We start from the raw sequence: 19,582 nt of genomic DNA on the forward strand, positions 1-19,582 counted from the left end.
CAGCTGTGGCATTAATCACAAAGTCCATTCAACTGGGAGCCCCAGGTTCTCTTTGCCCTGATAACGCACACGTTGTCCCGGACGTGTGCGGGGGGGGGGGAGATGAATGCACCTGTCTCCAAAACTAAATATCCTCTGGTTCCCTTGGTGTCCTGTCTTACATCCCCCCCTCTTCTTTCTGTGTCTGTCTGTCTCTTTCTCTCTACCTACCATGAAACCCCATCACAGACTCAGCCGCCCCTGCGTAGGATAAGTTCTGTCTGCACCAGGATGGCGGGGGGAGGATGGAGGGATTGGACAAAAGACTCATTTATAGCAGTCGGTTCAGGATGGCTGCGGACGGACAATGGGCACATTCTTCAGTTCCTAAAACAAATAGCTGTGTGCAGCCTGCCCTGCTAAGGTGGACAGAGGGCAGTAGGAGTGGGAGAGCTAGGTTTCAGTGTTCAGGCTTCAGTTGGTGAAGGGAAAAATCAGTTTCTCCCAGAGGTAGCTTTGAGTCATGTAGAAGAAGTCAAAATAGAACAACAAAGGCAAAGATAGCCTTGAGGCGGAGGTTTACCTACAGCATGAGGGTTTCAGTGTCAGGTGTGTTTATATTCCCTCTCACACCTGGCCTTCTTGAGGCATCTGTACTAAAGAGACTCAACTCTTGCAAAAGAGGCAGCTGCCATGGACAGGGGACAGCTCTTTGTGTGTTACGGAGGTATCTGATGTTGTTCAGGCTTGTGTTGCAAAAAGAAAGCAGGGTAGTGTGCCATCATTGCTGCAATCAATAAACCAACACTCTTTGATCTCTGGGCAGCTGAAGTTAGTCTACAGTGCCACCGGTGTGGTTCCAGTGAGCAGTCTAACTCTGTGTAAGAACAGTGCTCTCCCTGGTCATCCTGCCATGTGAGCAGAGGAATGGACCGGGCCAGGCCCTATGCCAGCCTGGGGAGGGATCCAAGATCATTGTTGTATGCGATGCTGCGTTAAAGGTTGCTGCAATGAAATCAGCTGTCATCGTGGCATGCAGACCTCCTAATGAAGCCTCGGCTTTCACTCTACTGTTTATGCCGTTCTAGGAATGTCTGCAGTCTATTCACAGGCAGTTAAAACAGAATTAGTCGGCCTAAAACCGTCTCCAAACACTTCCCTCCGGGCTGCACTGACTCATAATGTATTACACAGTCACATAACTGAGATTACAATTAACTCTAACTGCATTTCAATACGAGCTAGCGCAGCTTGTAACAGCAGGGCAATATAGCCGTGTTAGGAACAAACTCACTTATCATACAGAGCCTGTGTGGAGAGACAAGAGTCCCCCCATACTGTAGATGCCTCTAGAGTAGGTTTTAATCTATAGCGTCATATATAAACACTGATCAAAATCAGAGAACAAATTATTAATACTTAATTTATTCTGAAATATTGTCATTTAACAATAACATCATATTATAACCTATAAACTCATAGAGAATCTCTGGAAAATCCTTGGCAACAAAGTGGAGGCTATGAAACCCACTACGGTTACCGAACCATAGTGTTCATCTCTTCTGACACAATGGTTACTGTTCTCTAATTTTGCTCACTGTTTTTTTCACAAAAGAAAGGTTTTTCTTGAAGTGCCTTGATTATTTAAAAAAACATGCTAGTACAGCTAATATATAAAAAGACAGTATTTCAGAATAAATCAAGTATGAATAATTTGTTCTCTAATTTTGATCTCCAGTGTGTATAGATTGATCCGGCTGTGTCTTTAATTATATTCCACTTAATAATGGTGTGCATGCATTCTTAAATTTACTGACATAGTGATACTGTATATACTTACAGAACAGGGGATACATCCAGGTAACTAATATCGTCATGTCTCATTAGAAGACTACTGCTGTGCAATCACTGTGTTTACCTTTCATTCAGTGGTGATGGCAGGGACCAGGTATGCAGTGTAATGGCCTTGCTAGATGAGTTACTGAGAAAGAGGAGAAGTCTTTCTTCAACTATCTTAATGGTGTCCTAACTCTCAATAATCTGTGAAAAACACCAGAAACTTACACCAGACACTTAAGGTGTACAGGTAGAGTGTGATAGGGGTTACCAGATGTACAGTGCTGGAATAAAGCCTGACATGTCAGGCACTCTCATCCTCTTCTACTATCTCAGCTATCCCAATTAGCACCTCAGATGATAGTGATTGGTTTAAAGAAATACAGAAATATAAAAACAAGCCAGAGTGTTTTAGCCAGACCATACTCTAGAGCTGGAGTCTGGCTATGCAAGACTGGGTACAGTGTAACCCCTTAATGCGATTATGCACATGTTCAGGTTATAGATGATATATAAAATGGATAAAGCCTCTACATCGATGTCAATTATTTCAGGTTGATCCAATCTTCCTCACCTATGGACGCCATCTTGTCAAAATATGACTCCGCCTTATTTCCTCTTACCAAAAAAAGGGTATTGATGTGATGTTCAGGGGAGGGGAATACGCCCATCTAGCTGACGTATACCGAATTAGCAACATTAGCACGACCATACGTACATAAATAAAGGCTGTTGTTGATCTACTAGATAAACAGGAGTGGGCGGGGACCGGGGCAGAGAGTCTTTTTTTTTTTTTTGGTAACAGGAACAGGCGGGAGCGGGATTTAGAGACTAGAGACTGACACAGGTGAAAATCCATCCGAATCCTCTCAGTGCTCCAGATTAGCATCTAGTGTATGTTTCATAGATATAGTAGGCTGAATTGCAAGTCAAGGTGCAAGTGCGGCTATTTAATTAGTTGGCATAACAGAGCTAACACGTGGTGACACTCACCAACACCTTTTAATTTGTTCAAAAAAAACAATTTGTTCTATAATATACAATTTACGGTTGTAACCACCATCTTGTCACTTATGCTAACACAAATGACCACAGTTGAGTTAGCATGCTAATCCCATGGCTACTCCTGAAAACTAGCCTCTGTCACTCAAGAGGCTGTGCCCCTAATTATTCATAACTTTTAACCTGCAATAAAATAAAAACTAGCCTGGTACAAAAAAAATTCACGCCCCTCAGTGTTGTCATGGAGATATGACCTAAACATACAGAGTATAATGTTTTTTTTGTACCAGGACTGACGGATGAGAAACTGCTCTATTATGAAACCTGTCCCTGGTGGCCACTTGACAAACTGCAATTTTTGGAAATTCCACATCAGATGAACCTATAATTTGCTGTGGTTGGGGCTGGTTTAGATTCAGACTTGCATTTTAGGGGTCTACTCTACTAGCATGTTTACATGCTTAAACATTAAACTATACTTATATATGACACTTTGGTCATATTTAATATGAATACCCAACATTACATATGTGAAAGAAAATAAGAAAAAACATAGGTCCCTGTATAAATCTCTTCTAAACTTGCATGATATTCCTATTTTTTTTTTCAGCACCAACAATTTTTAGGAGCCATGTTTTCAATATTATTAGTATTTCTATGCTGGACATTGTGCACCATGCCTCAGCTCTCTGAAAACAGCTAAGGGCTCACCCCCAGGGTCGGAGAGTCTGGTTGTTAAATTAAAGGGTCTTTGTGGTGAGAAGGTAGGGGAGTTCTATCAATATATTCAGCCCTGTGAGAACAGGGACAGCCATGATGATTACTTTAGCGTGCAATGCATTATTAATTGTCACACATCTTCATTATTATCCAAACACAGTGACAGGGAAAAGGATTCCACACCAGCAGAATGTCTCCTGTCTTTACCCTGAGGTAATTAAGAGCAAACTGCCACAGAAAGACATGTTTCTGAAATCTTTTTTATTCTGTATTGCATAGCACAAAAGTACTCAGGAGCACAGTGACATTAATAACAGTAGCAGTCAGACTTTCATCAGCCCTTGCACAGTCATGCTTTCAGGTCACTTAAATATAGCAGGCAGGCACAGGTGCAATCGATGAGTTCAGTTAAGTAGAAAGTAGAAATGGGAACTATTGCAGCAACACAGATACAGTATATACTAAACAATACTGAGTAGCTGTAATATGAGTCAAACTAAATCAGGCTGCTGCCCTCATTTCTACAGCAAATGGAAAGTTAAAAAAAGAAAGAGGAAGCAGGGATAAATAAATAAAGTTTACTGGAAAAATATTCTTACAAAAGTGAGAATTGGTAAAGTATGAGAACTAGTTGAGTGCAAAAAAAACTGCTGTAATAATTTGGATTTGCATATAAATACATATAAATGTATCTTAAGTAATGATGCAAGTTTGATGCTCTGCACACCCACACAGGTATTTTCCATTAACCTGCTGATAAGGCCTTTTCTCAGGGTAAAGTTGGGCCATATCCCACCTTAACAGTTGCAACTAAAGAGTGAGGAATATCAAGCACAAAAAAAACCCATCCCCCGCCCACCTTCAACCCAAGAAGAGGTCTAATCAACCAGGTTAACTGAAAACACCTGTATGCACAGGTGTCTTCAGTTATTCTGGCTGATTAGACCTCTGGGTTGAATGTGATCGGAGCTTTGGTGGGAATTTCTGAGGTGATAAATGTCCATCTACCAGTAAGAATGATAAAGGTGTACTTTGTCCCGCCTTAACAGAACAAAGCTAACAGGAGACACAGTATACACACCCACACAGTCAGTGAGAAGAGGTCTAATCAATCAGATTAACTGAAAACACCTGTGTGGGGGTTCAGAGGCTTTGAATTTGACATATGTGCTTAAAGAATTGGCACTGTCAATAACTGTTCTCAAAGCAGATTGAAAATGAAAAGTATTGTATCATTGTAAAAACCTTTTGAAAAAAGCAATAGTGGCGTTTCCATTACAGTCGAATACCCAGAACAAGGCGGGTCTCCCTCGCTGAAACGCCCCTAATTTGAATGCCAGCCGCCCGAGGGGTCGTTTGACCAGCCGTTTGTTGGCCCTGTAGAGGAGCAGGGCCTTTTTCTCCCCTGAAAAAACCCTGTTTGCTGATTGGATATAACTCTAAGTGGGATGTGACATGTGGTTGTAGCCTACTTGTGGCCAAAAATGAACTGAACTGAATAGAGAGACGCTATATAATTCAATTCAATTCAATTTTATTTATAGTGCCAAATCATAACAAAAGTTATCTCATGACACTTTACAAACTAGGTAAAGACCACACTCTATGACTAACTAGTTTGCAGCGGTGCAAGTCTGTGGAGTTTTCTTTCATGTTAGTTGTACATGCGTTGACATCATGAATCATACAGGCCACTTTAAATTATAAAATAATATCAAGCTATTTGTTTTCATTGTTATTCTTGAACGGCATACATTTTTATAATGGTCAGATCTTGAAGTTCTCATAAAACTGTCTGAATGTCAACAAGATTATTAAAACTGCCACTATTCTTTATTTCTCACTACGAGAAGGAAGTGTCACCTCCAGACTCTTGTAAATCCCTTTTTGTGTCATGGAGACACATGGAGTCAGAGGACTTTTGAGAGGGTGTGTCCTACAACTTTCCCAGCGGCCACATTTTACCCCAATGGAAACGCGCCCAAGTTGTTTATGGTTTGATATATCAAGAAGAAATAGTGTAATTAACATTCCACTACAGATATAGACTTGCACATTTAAACCAATCACAATAATCTTAAAAATAGGGCATGAGAGGCCAGACTATGTCAAGAAAGAACTTCAGAGTCTCAAGCATCTTTACGTGGAGTGTTGGAGTATTAACTGGTTACTTATTGCGTTACTGCAAAGATATGTTATCTGATCTTTAGGCAGTAGGTGAAGGATTTTTCTCTAAGTTCCGTATATACAGTATCTGTTGTTGTAGTTCTTCTTCTTCTTGCTTCTCAATTGCACTGATGACTCAATGATTGCAGCTCTGCCTGTCATATTTAACTGCATTTGTAAGCACTATTTTAGGGACTGTACTTTTAGAATCTGATCTCACTTTTTGTGTACCTGATCACCGTTTTACTGTATAACTAATCGACGGTATCTTAGGGCTGTTTGCAGTAACCGTTTCGAATACAGCCACAATATTTCTTTTGACGCGACAAAGCACTTTGACTAATCTAAAGTTCTCTGAAGGCCTTAAGGAGCACTTGTTTTTTAATTATTGTTCTGCCGTAAAGTAGCTGGAAAGCAGCCACCCATCATTAAAAATCAGCCTGAATATATTTACTTTTGTACTTTGTAATAGTCTTGACACAGTGGTTCCTTGTCTTTGTAATTACTTTGATTGTGACGGTATACTAACAAGCTTAATTAGCTGGCATGCAGTATTGTTTGATGAAATGTATAAAGCAGGCCTCATCCCTTCTAACTGACATGGACATTCATTTAATACATCATAAGAAGTGTCAATATGACTTCTTTTTCCCCATTATAAAATGTAACAACATAAAATACAGCCACTGATAAGTTACTCCATGCATGTAGGCAAAACAGTCAGGTGTCAGGAAGGTCATGCTCAAAGCTCTGATTATCACACACTTTCCTTTCAAGGAGAAACACACACATTCTCCTCCTCACATCCACACATGCTAATTCACTGGGTGAAGATTTAATTTATTCCAGATTCATGCCATAAACCTGCTCAGCTATCACAGGTAAACACCCCTGTGTGTCTCTGAGATATATGTATGTTACTGTATATGTTTATCTTTAATGACTATGATCGCCATATTCTCGTCATGCAGGGGGCGGCAGCTCCACAAACTGCAGCCTCCAAAATAACAATAGAGTTGAATCAACAGCTCTCTAATGAAGTTTAAACAAAATATTGTAAAATATGAAACTTCATGAAAGTTGTATTTATTGCAGGACTGTGGACTTCACCTCTAAGTAATTGCTTGTCTCTCTTTTAAATGTATATCTCCACATTGGTGCCAAATGTGGAATAAATGAATGATGCTCTGACAAGATTCATCCCTAATAACTACTTATTAGGGATTAATTATTTACCCATTACATTCTGCTGTAGCTGCAGGAAATATACGGACGTAGTGTTGTGCTGTCTACTGATGTATTAGAGGGTACTTAATGAAAATACGGCCACGCTGAAGATTGAATCCTGTGTTGCTGAGGAACAGCCTCACTTCTGAGTTGTCCGCTGCACAGGCATTTCTAATTTGGAAATTAAACAAATGTTTGTTCTGTTTTCTTCCTTCTGTCTCTCAGATGGACCCTGTCCAGAAGGCGGTGATCAACCACACATTTGGTGTCCCTCAGCCCCTCAAGAAGAAACAGATTATCTCCTGCAACATTTGCCACCTGCGCTTTAACTCAACGGTAAGAAATGTTTTAGTGGCTTGGTGGCTCTGTGTTTATAAAAAGATATAGAGCACTTGTGGGACGATAAGAGAAAGTATCTATCTTGTTGAAATATCTAAATCCTTATCATCTACTGAATCTATGTGTACACTGTGTGAATAAGAAAATATGTGTATCTTTGTCTGTATGTAAAAAACATATATATATATATATTTTTCTCCTAGTTATGTGTATAAGAAAGTTTGTTCAGTTTCCCTTCCAGTGAAATCTGTATGTGTGTGTCTGTTTGTTGTTGTGGTATGAGGGATTAGACAGCAGGGAGAGCTGTCGTTTATCAGCAAAGAACAGAAACAATCAGCAGACCCAGCAGGAAGCAGCATCTTCGCCTCCTCGTTCCATTTCTCCCATCCTTGCCATTCAGTGCGTACATACACAAATACACGTACTGTACGCTCGCGAACATACGCACACATACACACACAAAGACACACAGACGGCAAGCATCCCATGACATTTCATGCATATTCACATAAACATATTTCTCAATAGATAATAGTCCATAAAGCCTGAAAACATCTTGTGTCTGGGCAAAGTAAAATAAACACACACAAAGACACTTTTTTTTTTTGGACTCCATCTTCAAAGGGCTGAGGCACAGGAGACAGGGAGCTGGGAGGGGAGAGATGAGACTCAGACGGGCTCCTCACTCACTAGAGCAAATCCCATCCCCTACCTCTGCACACTGACTTAAAGAGAAGTGTCAGGTCTGACTGCAGCTTTATCCGTCTCTCTGAGAGCATGAATACTTTCCTAACACTTCCATGTACCCTCCTCAGAGGTTTTTTCTCACATATTATATCAGGTTATCCTCATGCATAATGCTCAAAGGGGCTTGAGCATTCTCTGTTGCTAGCACAGATTGACCTTAAAGAGCACCTTAAGACTGGCTGAAAAAGACCTCCTGTGGCTTCTCACCAAGCTGGAGTGATGTAGAGGTGTAATCCAGGGTGTGTCAGTGCAATGTGACATCACTTATGGGTGTGTTTACTGGTGCAGAAGAGCACAATTCTGAATTGTGACCACACATAAGTGTTCCCAGGGGTGCAGATCCGATGTCAGGACTGGGGGGACACAAAAGTGATGCAACTCATACCATGCCGCTATAAATCAAAACTTCGTAGAGGCTCGCGATATCATTCAAAATGTACTGAACATGGAATCGTTGACTGTGCTTACCTTTCTTATTTATTTGTCCTAAACAGCCAACAGCGTAAAAGTGCTTACTTAAACTGTTCTTATATTAGGAAATCATAATTTTAAGTGTCTCTGGCGTGTAATGTCTACTCCCCCCCAGTTCTTCAGTTGTAGTATGGGACTACATTCTGCATGATTCATTGATAGGGATGAATATCAAAATATGAAGCCCTTTTTATAAAGCCTGCTGATCATCAGCGTCTGTGTAAGACACTACCCGTTCATTTGCACTGTAGTGGAGGAGACCAGAGATGGAATGTGGAGTCAGAAATATATTTATGAAACTTTTTTTTTCACCATTTCAATCATTTCTTTTTAGATGTGAATCTAAAATGGGAAGAATGTGAAAACAAACATGTAGGCCTATGGCTGATTCTGTCCGATGTTCAGCCATCTTAGATGCTTGAATGTAGTCACTGAAGAGTCTCAACATAGCACGAGCAGCTGAGGGCGGGTTGCGACAAGATCAGAGTTTCTCAATGAGGCAGACAGAGTAGATTTGTGCTTCCGTCCGTCTTCTGAGTTTGTTTTTTTCACTTTCTAAATGGAAAAACCATGTCAAACAAAATATTAATCACAGCAAAGTACATACTTTTAAACATGTCAGGACTGGGACTAAATTTTACATTGTGATAAAGTATTAGAATATAATTTAAGGCTATTTTCATTTATAGTGCAGTGCAGTAAAGAATATCAGAGAGACAACTGTGACTGGCAAATTTAGTAAAGGCAATCATTTTTTTTTACCACCGAGCCTACATTTTAGTGTCTGGAGGGGAAGCATGCACTTCCCCAATCAAAACAGGTGACTCAGTGATTGAATTATTATTTTTGCTACAAGCAAGTCATTATCGAGAGGGAGTATTCAGAGTCATTTTCAGAGCTATGTTCCACACCGACTAAACATACAGTATGTCTACTATGCGCCAGATATAGTCCAATGTTTACTTTAGTCTGTAGGATTGCTGAATCACCGGACAATGAAGAATCCCTTGGAAGAGTACCGTATCCTGCTGGATGGCATGGTGATGTGAAAACCTAAGCTCATTTCACACCTTGTCCCTCTGCCTCCACTCAAACTCAATTGGACGGAGAGACTGGTGGTGGAGAAGGCACTGGCTGAATTCGTCACATCACACTAATCTCTGAAGCCTTTTCACGGCAGATCAGTCAGCTAAAGTATTCAAGTTGTTTTTACAGATGCTTTGACACGCACATCATTCACAGGCCTCCACTATATCACACCATTAGGTTCGCTAATGCTAAGTGTACATGTTTAACTCCATCCCCAGACTGCTTGTGTTGAGCAGTGTGTGTTGATTGTGATAGAGCTAACATATGGGACTGGTGGTGTGTGTTTGTGTGACTGGAACCTTGTGTCTGTGCATAGCACAAGCACACTTCTTATCTATTGCTTATGGGCCTTAATGCACTGTTGGTGCTCAGGTAATCAGAGAAATGCACATTTTGCTCCTACTTAAAAAGTATTTTAGTCATTTCTACATTTATTTATTCCTTACTTAGGACTTTAACATAAAGTCCAGTCACTTTACTCAACTTGAGGATTTGCATGATTTATTTCTTGAGGAATTAAAAGTGGATGAGAGCATCGCAGTCTTGTTATTTCACATGTCAAAACATACAGCCGTTGGGATGGGGCGAAGGCAATTTTATATTTAATCCCTCATGATTAATCCATTTATCTTTTAACCTCTTGAAGTTCCAACGGCCCTCCAGCTTTTTGTCTTTCAGAGGCTGGGGTGGGCTCAGTCTGAAAGCCAGAGTAAAGATAAAAGTAAAGAGAAATTAGAATAATAATGGTATGATAAGAAACTAAATGATACAAGGAATCCATTGGTACCATCTGTCTTGGTATCTTAAAGGGAAGTGAGATAAACAACGCTCCAAAGTTAGACAAAATGTTTCCCTAAACAGTCTTTGAATTGCATAAATTGGGTCTGACTGGAAAGCTGAGACTCCAGTGGATTCAATGAGCCCAACTGTGTGTGTGATGATGTTGCCTAAAATTAGCTGTTATGACCACTAAGATAATCACAGTTTTACAACCACAAAATAGAGATGTAGGGCATTCAGAGGATGGATGGCTTTCCTGGGTATACGGACAATAAGGGGGTTTCTGAACATTTCCCAGAATAGAAGTGCTCACCATTCGTGGGTGTTCCTGCCCAAATCACCAAACGTCAAAGGTTTTCAATACTAAATCACAGCAAGGATTGTTCTATGGTTTTCCTCAAGGTCTGGGTGCCTTAATGTGGTATTATGGAGATCATTTTTGACTATTTTTATTAATTCTTCAGTGGTAAAAAATTGTTCAATTTAGCAAATCTGCAATCTGCAGCAAATCAAATCTATGTAACAAATGGTATCAACCCAATAAATGCTGCAACAACATATGACACATAATAGAACATAAAGAACAATCAGCATAAATTTGTATCTTAATGCTCTAAACCCTTATACACTCTAAACTTTCAACACTTAAATGGACGCCTAACAACACAATGTTTTTTAAAGATTAGAAGAACTTGACACACACTGCTGAGCTGCATCTGAAAATAATCCTCAGGTTCCCGGCTTTCAGATGATGTATACTTCTATGTGGCTTCTACTGTTGACCTTTTATCTTCCCCTGAATATCAAGGGTTTGAAAATGTCCATACCACAGTCTCAGCTCTCCATATTTTCCATATAAAGTTCCATATTGTAAACACCAGGTTGTGGTGATACATAAATATTTTGAAAGTATAAAAATGCTCAATCGCCACAGACATTCACACAGCTCATTTTCAGAAAGAGCTGCAATGGAGAGAGAGATACCGAGAGTGCAAATGCGGAAGACATTTAAATGCTGAATTGCTAATTCGTTTCAGACAGAGGGGGAATGCAGGTATATTCGGACAGACAGTATTAGAAAAATAATGCGCTTTTATTTACGTTACAGCATGTAAACATGTTTTAGTAGAAAATACAAATATCAACTAGAAAATGAGCATAATATGAGACCTTTACATTTCCAAATTTAATTCATATAAAACCCATTTAGCCAGGTGTTAGTTCTGCTTCTTCCCTCTATAACTTTGTCCTATCCAGGCCAGGAGCTGGTGAGAGCGTACCCCCAGGAGGTTGTTTTAGCTTTTAATTAGTGATCTCTGTATTGATTTCTCTGCTGTTCCTATGTATCCACGCTTGCTCTGACAACACAGGGCTTTGTTCTCGGATTGAACAGGGCCGTGAGAATGATGAGACTGTGAAGGTAACTCTCGTTCCACCCGGAAAGAATTTTGTGTTAACGCGCTTATTGCTGCATCGCCGTGAGTCAGAATGTGTTTTGCTTTCTGATTCATATTTGTGGGTTTGTGTGCTTACCAGTGCTCGTATGTGTGTATGTGTTGCCACGTGTGTAGGATTTGCAGAGGCTGGCTCTCACAGTGCACATTAAAAGAGTAGTTGTGGAGATGGGATCCGCTCTTTCTTGTTGCATATTACACATGCAATTATACCTCTGGCCTCCCAATGTGCCAATGCTGTTATCAGGTGGAAACAGATGCTCGTCCTTGCAGCCTGTGTATGCCTGCAAGAGGGTGAATATTCAGGCGTGCATTTTAACATTTATTGCTCCAGTCTTTACAGCAGCTAATGCATTGAGTCAAACTAGCCTTCCCTCCTCACCTGGTTTTCTCTCTTGTTCCTGCAGAACCAAGCAGAGGCCCACTATAAGGGCCACAAGCATGCCCGGAAGCTCAAAGCCATGGAAGCCCAGAAGAACAGACAGCGACGAGCTGGGGAGGCCTCATCCATAGGAAGGGAGAGAGACAGAGACAGAGACCGGGAACGAGATCGGGACAGGAGCAAGACGTCAGCATGCGAGGCAGTTCTCCCCATGCTCATGGATACAAGCTTAGTGGAGGGATCAAGTATGTGTCTCTCCATGATCACTTTATCACGCTTTGGTTCCCCCGTCCGCTCCATTTCATCTTTCTAAACTCATCCACCAATCCTCCTCTCACAGCTTTTACAGTTTCCATCATTTTCCTTTTCTTGGTCTCCCTTATCTCCTTCCATCTGCTCCATTATGTTACTCTTCTTCTTTTGTACACCTTATCCTTCACCCTCTCGCCCTCCTATCCCCTCTGCGTTTCTGTGCATTCAAACCTCAGCAGATTCAACCCATGCTATACCCCTTAAAACCTCTCTGACCTGGCCCTCGGTGCCTTGTGATGGATAGTGGACTCTGAAAGCTGTGGGATTGTGGGATGTCTGGAAGCAAGAGATGTTGTGTAAATAACGGGGCTAGCTGAGATCGATCAAAGCCTCACTGGGGTCGTTTTTACCCCCTTTGCCTCTTAATTTCCACCGCTTGTTCCTCAGCTCTTTCTCGGTTAGAGAGGGTAGTTGTAGAGGCAGAATTGGCGTATTTGTGCAGCATGAAAAGAACAACACATAGTGCTGGCTCAGTTGAGAGGGAGCAAAATAGTGGTGAGAGTTTTCATTTGAGGGGCTGTCAAATAGAAAATAAAGTTGAAAGAAACCAAAGGCACTCATCTTCTTTTACAACAAGTTCAAATGTTTTCATATTTGTGTTGGAAATACAGACATTTTAACTATTGATAAAAAAAAGATGAGTGCATTGGTTTTTCACAATACACATACAATTTTTTTCTTTTTCCACACGACATGGCTGCAACTTAAGCTTGGAGAGCACAGATTGCTCCAAAGGCATTTTGACTGCAGAGAGAGAGCCTATTACCTTCTCATGTTGCACTCGTCTGGGTCCACACTTTTCATCTAACCATCCAAGGTGATGGGAGTAGAGAGATGTTTTCCCTCCCTCTCTTCTACTTTCCTACTTCATTCGCCCCGCCGCTTCCCTTCGCCCACAGTAGATAACTATCTGAGCAGAATTTCCAAATGTGCTTGGATGCTAGATGGAATATCAGAGAACAGATATGAAGGTGCTGGGAGGAGAGGGAGACAGTTTGCGCTACCATACACACGCAAATGTGCACACACACACACTTTTCCGCCTTGAACGCTAAGAGTCTCCTTCAGAAAAGAGAAAGTGGACAAAAGACTGGGAGCCTGATAACACTCTCATCAAATATCATTTTAATATTCCGTCGTTGCAAAGGGGAGCTCTGAAAGAGGGAAGCAGCAGTGGAGACGGAACGAGATGGTGAGTGGAAAAGGAAAGATAAGATGAAATGAATGCAGGAGAGAGAGAGAGAGAGGGGAAGAGTGGGTCAAAGGAGTGAGAAAAGAGATAAGTCATAGCTAGCTTTTTATGTTGTGAATAATTTTACAGTTCCAAGGCAATTTTGTGAGGAGGAACACTCTTTAATAAGCCCAATTGTGTGATTGGCCTAATGTGAAATTGAAATGCAGCAGTGCGAGCCAGTGGGGGCATGCACCACAATGCCAACCTGTAATGGAATAGCGCAAATTAACACTCTATGAAATTAGTTAATTCTGCCATGAAACTGAAGGCTGGTGGGGAGCTGTCTGAGGGTAATGCCCACATTGTCTGCCATCAGGAACCAATAACACACCTGTCGGCTGTTCCTCTGAGCAGTCTGTCTGGCTCAGAATGAACAGACTCCAAACCCCACAATGTCAGCCACTTCAGCTCCGTTAAAATATCTCCTCATGCACATTTGGACCCAGATGGCGACTACCATTGTATACCGCCTTTTGACTGGTAGTTGCTGGATGGAGTGCACTCTTTCCCAGGTACACAAGAGCAAATGATGAATCACAAATTAAAATTATATTTTTTGCGAGTGCCACAGCGGAATGGTCCTCTTAATTAACATTTAGGCCTTGTCACAAAATAGCTAGGAGAAATTGCACTGATTACAATGATCAGCTGCCATTATGATGTTCTTTTGGAGCAAGAGTCTTTGCAGTAGGGATCGGACCAGTCACGAGTCTGTCACGGCTGTCAATCATGACGTTTCACCCCATTTTTATTGCATCAAATAAGAACAGAAACCATCTTTGGAAAAGGTTTGAGGTTTTCTTTAGTTTGGCCCATGTCCCGTCCTCTAACATGGAGACTTCACATTTGGGGAGCCGTCAGGCCATTCATCTTTTTATACAGTGGATATCTAATAAAGTAGTTTCACATAGAAGAAAAATCTGTGTTTCTTGGCAGAAAAACCTGGTCTGTCCCAGAGGGTCTACAAGCTTAGCTGCCACTAATGTTTGCTCATTTTGTATCTCTGATAACTTAATTGCAGTTGTCTGATGATTAAAATCCTTCATCCAGTTAAAATATATAGTTAAAAACAACCAAGTTCTAAAAAGTGTATTGTAAATGTGGCTTAAAACTTGATAAAAAGTAAATTTACCATACCAATTTACCATTACCTAATAAGTAAAAAAAGAAATTACAGATTTCTTTGGTTTGAACACTGTGGGAAACATTTGTATTGATATAAGTACACAACTCAACAAAGTATATAACATACTGTCGTTTTTAGACATTTTAATGCGCAAATGTTACATATTGTACCATTAACACCTATTACTTAAATCAAATAGCAATATGACAGGGCCAGACACAAACGCAGGACCCCTCGACACCTAGGCGATGGCCTATATGTCATCAGTTTAACTACTTTGTAAAACTTTCCAGCATCTTTTACTTTCTACCGATATTATTCTGTCATTTATTGCACCACAATAATTCATACTGTACATATAGGAGGGAGACAGGGAAGAACAGTGACGATATTTTTTAAATCTTACAAAAGGACTAATTGATGATTATAAAACATGTCCCAGGCTAACAAAGGAGAGAGTGAGCACACAGCGAGTGAGTGAGTGAGTGAGTGAGAGAGCAGCAGGCTGGTGCCCAGAGACAAAGGGCCCGCATCAATCGTGACAAGCATCAATCACCATCTGCTTTGATTGACTCCGCTGTTGAAACCGTCTTTGCGGGGACTCTTATCTGTCACCACAGTAATGGTGATTTAAAAAAAGGATTTTTCCCTCAGGAAATTGTTTATATTCTCAGACTGCCTTGGATCAGAGCTCGCCCACTAAACTGAGCACTCTGCGTCTCTGTGTGTATGCATAATAAGTCCGATATTCATGTGCTGTTTGGCTGCGGTTAAAGTTCTCAACGGATCAATCTGCTGAATTGAGATCTCTTCAGATGTGTTTACACTCTAAAAGCCTGTCAGGTTTAATTGGACTGTTAAAACATGGATCGGATTCATTTTATGGTAAAGAAAACTGATGATTGCCTGTGTAACATTGATCCGAATATCCATAATTTGCTGCTGTGAAGTTCTACCCCACAGAGGCCCTGCTGGCACTGCCAATATGCTGGCCTTTGGTCTGACAGTTTGCCAATGTTGGTGGCAGTTTCTCTCATCATGTGGCTGCTCAGAGAGCAAGTACAGACAGGCATTTCCTTACATAGGAGGCTGAAACGGTCTTGGTATTTATCAAACTTTTTAGGACTGGTAAATATATTGATACTGTCGAAGATTTCGGATATTACAACAATTTACAATGTCAAGTGTTGTATTTTGGCTGCATTTCAGTAAAGAAATATCTGACTGTTTTGTCTGTTCGGTTCTTTGCCTTTACCCACTTTATTAAATTTAATCCACGTCATTTTATCTACTGATGATTATTCTAATCTCTATATTCCATATAACCCAGCCCTATGCTTGGCCAAAAAGCAACTCTTTCCACAGCTTCCACTCAGTTTGGCACTGTAGCTTGATGAATGACTGAATGAGTTATTGACTGCTTGTTTAAGCGGCTAAGCATTTCAGCAAATCGCTTTTTTTAGCTTTTAAAGTTTGGGCTTTTTTATAAAATGACATTATCTTAACCTTAAACTCAGTAAGGATAGCTGAAATGATTCTTTGCTGAATGAGGTCCTTCAGAATCTGAGTCTTTGGTGTTTTGAGGGCTTTGATTCCCACCAGCCTCCATGTCTTCCTCTGTAAGATTCCTGCTTAATCCGTTGATCGATATCACTCCCCTCCAGAGACTTCTCAGGTGGCCCTGTCTTTCACATAAGCTCAGGATCATACCTACCCCCTTTCCCCCCCCAACAGAGCAGCTCAAATCCCTCAGGGGTCACTCTCATTACAGCAAGGGGACTGTCTAATCTTGCTCCTATATAGGCTATTTTCTTTCTTGAGCGGGAATCAGAGAGGAAGACCCTTATCTCCAATGATGAATTTACTCTGAGACGTAAAAGGGAAAATCAATGGAGCAGAGTTGCATAGACGAGGGTTGTGAGTGCGTGCGGGGAGAAAGGCGCACTAAACGAAATGGAGATATTCAGTGAGCGTAGCGCACAGTGCTCTGGGGTGAAGTGTGTGACTCCCTCAGGAGAGCTATGGGGTGAAGGGGGGATGTGTAATGGAACTGCAGTGACTTATCGGCCCGGCAGTCAATGGGTTTGTTTATATAGACTGAGACTCCGGGTCCACTTGATATTTAAATAGTGGGGGAGAGGGAAGGGAGTAAGGAGGGAGGGAGGATGCTGATGGCATTTACTCGCTCAAAACAACACTAATCCAGTCCGTTCCACGCGGTTTAAAACAAAGGCTGATACTGTATCAGAAAACGCCACAAAGCTACAGCACTTGAAAAGCACTATGGCAGCTTGATTATTGTATTAGAAGCGAAATGGTTATTTTGAGATTAATTCAGTCGGCTTTATACAGTATTTGCACTCAAGAGGTTCAGTCAATCTAAAGAGTGTTTTGCTGATTCGGCATGCAAGGGGATCTATTTAGGCTCATTGGGTTTTTTTGCAGACATCGTGCTAAGTTCTGTTTATAATTACTGCGTTGGACAAATCCGTATAATCAGTGCTGAGCAAGTTACTTGAAAAATGCAATCAACTACTCACTATGTATTGAAAAAAAAAGATTTACATTACCACTAATTACCCAACCAAAAAGTTATTAGTTACATGGCTTTATAGCCACTTTCATTATCAGAGCAAGTTTCTGTGTCGTTAAGGCAAGAGAGTATATGGGAAACATCATGTGTTCACTTTACATGAAGCTAAAATTAAACCAAATGATGTTTAATCATGTTTGCCAAATGAACTAGTGTCAAATAAGGATATATCATCTAGATGGTAGATGTTTACTGGTTGCTTGGCTCCGTTAAATGAGCTGTTAGAGTTACTAAATTAGTCATCAAATCAAATAGTCACACGTTATGATTTACAGTAGGAGTATGATCTGTGTAGGGCTCGACTATCGTCAAAATGGATGTACACGGGAAGCTGCAGGCACCATTTCCAGTTGACTGTGGCAGTACGCGGCTGCCACTCAGAGCCTACAAATATACCCTCTGATGATGACATTTACGACATACACTGCCGACCCTAGTGGACCCTTGCACACGCAGAAAGTATTTTTTGGCATAACAGGGAACCCAGATGTATTAAATTGAGCAATACGTTAAAGTAGTCTGAAAGCTAGTCACTGGACTCCAACAACCATAGTGTGTATTTTAATTTGGGGCATCGGGCTTTTTCGTTTTGGGCCGACGACTGTCGGACTAATGGGACATTTTGAGCAATTCCTTCTCCAAATGAATGTTAATGTTGCTCTGTGACTTCTGGATGTGTAAATAAGCACATGCTAACAAGTTCCCCCCAATCAATTTCAAAGGTGATATTATGTCAAAGTTGCGATCACCGCTTGATTCCGCTGCACACAAGTGGCCAAACAAATCGATTTTTGTAGGTTTAAATTAACCACAGTTTGCTGATGTTAATCTTTTATTTCAACCTTTTTATTTATTTTTTTAATGCAGGTCTTCAGTCTGACCAAGAACCAGCCATCCAGGAGGCAAAGCTTGAGGAGAGTCCCAGAAGCTCAGTCATGTTGACGCCAGTATCCGAGGTTTCCTCCATGGAGTTGGTCACCCATTCCCCTCCTCAGATTTCGCCCTCCTCAAACCTCTCAGAGACTGCCTCAGACACCAGTGCCCCTGAAGTCCCAGAGGCTATCGAGCCTGCTGGCCCAATCGCTGAGTCAAGCAGCAATGCAGACACATCCAGCATTGAGGAGCCACGTACAGATGAGGACAAGGACCCCAAGAAGATCAAGGCACACCTCCATTGTCCTGTCTGTAAAGTCACAGTCAACTCCGTCTCCCAACTGGACGCACATAACAGCGGTACATTTGTTGCTGACTTTTGGTTCTTTGAACATCTATACATCATATACGTAAATGCCTGCTGTAATATTACTGAATGAACCACAACCAGCTCTCTTCTCTTTCCACCAGGTACAAAGCACAAACTGATGCTGGAAGGTCACAGTGTTCTGCCTCGACGCAGGGGGAAGGTGGTGGCGGCTCGTGCGGGCTGCAAAAGCAAGAGGCTGGCTAGCAAAGGCAGTGTTGGGGTGCCCAGCAAGAATTTTCAGTGTGAAGTGTGCGAGATCTTTGTGAACTCTGAGACCCAGCTCAGCCAGGTAAGTGTCAATAGAAACATAAATATTTAGCTTATATTGCATATTTATGTTTGGTTGATGGTTGAATTTACTACCTAAATTGTGGATTTTGTCAGAGGCAATCGTGAAAGAAAATTGTCAAATTTGAGTCAAAAAAAAAGCGAGATTTCCATGTCTCTTTTGATTATAAAACAGGTTGAGCTGCTATATAAATATTGTAAAATTATCGAAACACTCAATCCACAGAAAAATGCACACAGCCCGTATTTAGAAACTGTGCCTTTAAGCAAGCCGTGATATCACAACTAGGTAGGAAGTGCTGCTACAGTGACATTGCATTAATTCCACAGCTGCAATGACTGGTGCAGAGATGCTGACCAATCAGAGCAGACTGGGCTTTTTCAGGACAGGGTCTTAAAGAGACAGGTGACAAACGGAGCGTTTCAGAGGGTGAATACAGGAATATTCAGACAGACAACATGAGAAAAATAATGTGTTTTTTGAACATTAAATCATGTAAACATGTTCTAGTAGGAACCCAAATTATAAGTATGGGATGGAAAACTAGCATGATATGGGACCTTTAATGGATGTGGAGTAATTCTTCACATGAT

At 41.1% G+C, this 19,582-nt stretch overlaps 1 protein-coding gene across 1 annotated transcript in view; it reads left to right on the forward strand.

Moving 5' to 3' along the window:
• The window catches only part of znf385c (zinc finger protein 385C), a 131,301-nt gene that overhangs the window by 107,031 nt on the left and 4,688 nt on the right, over positions 1 to 19,582 (forward strand). The window contains exons 4-7 of the mRNA XM_083931074.1: positions 7,156 to 7,266; positions 12,218 to 12,437; positions 18,325 to 18,690; positions 18,802 to 18,989. Of these exons, the coding sequence (XP_083787200.1) occupies positions 7,156 to 7,266; positions 12,218 to 12,437; positions 18,325 to 18,690; positions 18,802 to 18,989 (885 nt within the window). The remainder of the gene's footprint in view (positions 1 to 7,155; positions 7,267 to 12,217; positions 12,438 to 18,324; positions 18,691 to 18,801; positions 18,990 to 19,582) is intronic.

The sequence above is a fragment of the Echiichthys vipera genome, assembly GCF_963691815.1.
Source record: "Echiichthys vipera genome assembly, chromosome: 17".
In the NCBI taxonomy this organism is placed as follows: Eukaryota; Metazoa; Chordata; class Actinopteri; order Perciformes; family Trachinidae; genus Echiichthys; species Echiichthys vipera.